At 44.8% G+C, this 2,787-nt stretch overlaps 1 protein-coding gene across 1 annotated transcript; it reads right to left on the reverse strand.

Annotated features, from left to right (window-relative positions):
* Positions 1-445: 445 nt before the first annotated feature.
* On the reverse strand, positions 446-2,682 carry LOC119583088. Its single transcript, XM_037931595.1, has 4 exons — positions 2,660-2,682; positions 1,159-1,919; positions 877-1,014; positions 446-694 (listed from the first exon to the last, which is right to left on the reverse strand). Exons 1-4 carry the CDS (start codon positions 2,680-2,682, stop codon positions 567-569), a joined length of 1,050 nt encoding a protein of 349 aa, XP_037787523.1. The 3' UTR covers positions 446-566.
* Between the last annotated feature and the right edge of the window lie 105 nt (positions 2,683-2,787).

Raw genomic sequence — 2,787 nt, forward strand, 5'->3', positions numbered from 1 at the left:
GAAAATCTAAATTATATGGCAACACAACAACAAGCACTAATACAATATACAGTGAAATACAAGATGCATCTACAAGATTACCCGAAGAGGATTCCAGGAAGTGTTTTTCTCATCTGAAAAATAGATAAGTAAATAATTAAATAAATAATAAAATAAAGAACATAAAAAGAATAAACAACAAATAAATAATTAAATGAAATAGAAAGTCGTGATAATTGACACTGATGTAAAGAAAACACACAATAACATCATCAGGAATGTTATCAACAATAACAATAACAGCATCTACGAAAATAACAAAAGAGAGGAGGGAGGCAATGATGACCACAAAGTATATGTATTGAGTGGATTTATAGATACATAAGAGAAGGTAACACCATAGTACAAACATACTCATAAATAAACGAGATCAAAAAGAAAAGAAAACAAAAAAGAAACCTGAATGTCTCACCTTAGATAAGACGTTCATGCACTCCCTCTGCTGCTCCTCCGGAACGGTCAGGATCACCAAAGACGCGTCTCTGTTCCTCTTCCTTCCCTTCCTGAGTCGCTTGCCTCCATCCAGTTCATCTGTGGTCATTTGGGTGTCCAGTTTCACTTTGAAGCCTTTTCTTGAGCTTCGTCATGTGGTCAGCGTGGAACACTCCCAGTTTTGTGGACGTTTCGCCTTCTACTTTGTAGAGAGCGCACTTGTCTGTGTGGAAATGAAAGATCTGTTATGTAGCTTATCATTTTAGCATTATATTACTGAAAAGAAAGAAAGTAAAAGGTAGTTGTCCCGGTAAGTTATAAAAGCTCAAGTTGAGGCTACACCAGAAACGCTGATCATGTATATAACAAGCAAACGGAAACTGACATGCAGTATAAGCAACTCACTCTTCTCTATAACAAGTCTAACGGACATGATCTCTCGGTCTTCGTCTCCGTAAAAGTGTGAAAACGGGCGTCCTTTCTCAGGGAAAACCCTTTCGATCTGTACCCCGTTGAGAATCGCCGTCTCCTGGGTGTTTCCTCCTGTAGGATGTTGGGAAGATTTACCAATGTGGAAAGAGAAGAGACCTTTCATTTGCGAGATTCTATATACAAAGACATTCACTGACAGGGTATGAGAAGAGGAGAGAGGCGAAAAGAGAAAAGGAATGAGAGATGGAGACTTGCCTTTCCCGTCGCAAATATTATTTTCCTTCATAAGAATCGAAGAAGGAGCGTCGTTACTGTCTTCTGTCAGTTGCTTTTCCTCCGATGCCTCGTGGTCGTCTTTCTGAGGTCGTGTTCCTGTCGTTCTCTTGTGGTCAGGAACGTCCTCTCCGCACTCGAGTCCGCCTTCTGCCAAAATTTCTTCCTGCGCCTCTTCTCCCTTGGCTTCCTCCGTTTTCTGCTCTTTCTCGAACTCCTCCTCCCCCTTGAGCTCCTCCTTCAACAGCTGGTCAATCGTGGGGACGAGTTCCTCCGGCCTCGCTCGTAGGTCGTCCTGCGTGTCCCTCGCCGTGTCCTGGTCCCTCCTCCCCTCGGCGATGGCCCTCGACAGCGTGCGGCGGACGAGCTTGACGGATGCCTTGCGGGAGGGACACCTGCTCAGCTCCTCCCTCAGGTCGTACAAGGCGGCCACCACGTCCTGGCCGCTCTCCCGTAGTTTCCGGCAGATGAGGGCCGTGAGCGTGTCCTGGCCTTTCGGCGGCATCCTGCGGCAGGAGTGTCTGGCGGGGGAAGAGATGTCACCCATGTCTGCACTGACGGCGGTGCGGAAGGCAAGTGGCTGGTGGGGAGTCGCTGGACGTGCGGTTCGTGCGCCTCGCTTATCCAGGACGTTCGTTGGAAGTGCTGCTTGCTCGACTACCACAGATGTGCTCCAAGAGGTCTTATATACACACTTCGGTGGCGTTATCAGGCACGTCCTCAACTTGATCGGAACGTGCCACCTGATTATTTTTATTTGATGGATTAGAAAATCATTTCTAATGCACACACATTCAGTTACTGACATTTTTTGCTCTCCACTATTCACTCTTTTCTTCCTCTTTCAAATTTTCCTTCCATCCCGTTTTCTTCGTCTACATTCGTTGATCGTCTTCTCTCTCCACTTCTTTCCTTCTATTCTCTTGCTCCCTCTATCTCTCTCTCAACTTCTTACTCTTCATGCCTTTCTTTCAACTATCTGCCTTTTCTTATCTTCTCCATCTTTTACTCTCCTCGCTTCTCCCTCATTCCTGTCCGTCTTACACCTATCTCGTCTCTCTCTCTTCCTAGAACCTGATTATTATTCCTTTCCTCAAACTTTCCCTCACTCTCCATTCCCTTCCCCTCTTTCATCTTTTCCTCTTTCCCCTCCCCACCTCAACCACTTTCCCCGTTCCCCTTCTTTCCCTTTTCCCTCCCTCTTCTCCACCTCTCTCCCCTTTCTCTCTTTCTCCCTCTCCCCTGCCCTTCCTCCACCTCGCCCCCTTCCCCCCTTCCCATACGTGTCATCCTCAGTTTCATCACAAGGAAGAACTAATATACCGAAAAAATAAACATACTACGTCTATTAAGGCGAGTTCCGGCTGCTGGATTAAGGATATATTATGTTATTAATCTTATCTGACTTTTTCTCTACTTTTGGATAATACCAGACCTGGTTAATCTCAAGTAACGTTTTCAACTTCTTCGAACTTTATCTCACTTTATATCATGTGACTGAGTCATATTTATTTACTACTATTATTTTCTAAAGTCAGTTCATCTTCGCTACTAATGAAGAATCACAGTCACTTTTAAACATGGAATGAGAAAGCGGTTTGTTTGCTGTCA

The sequence above is a fragment of the Penaeus monodon genome, chromosome 16 (genome assembly GCF_015228065.2).
Source record: "Penaeus monodon isolate SGIC_2016 chromosome 16, NSTDA_Pmon_1, whole genome shotgun sequence".
Taxonomy (NCBI): domain Eukaryota; kingdom Metazoa; phylum Arthropoda; class Malacostraca; order Decapoda; family Penaeidae; genus Penaeus; species Penaeus monodon.

Bases quoted from the DNA above. Each gene is read 5' to 3' on its own strand.
- LOC119583088 (XM_037931595.1), bottom strand. From the start codon at position 2,682: ATGACTCAGTCACATGATATAAA. The intron at 1,015-1,158 runs GCAAGTCTCCAT...AACATCCTACAG, and splicing joins TAATATTTGCGACGGGAAAG to GAGGAAACACCCAGGAGACG. The intron at 695-876 runs GTGAGTTGCTTA...ATTTCCACACAG, and splicing joins TAGACTTGTTATAGAGAAGA to ACAAGTGCGCTCTCTACAAA.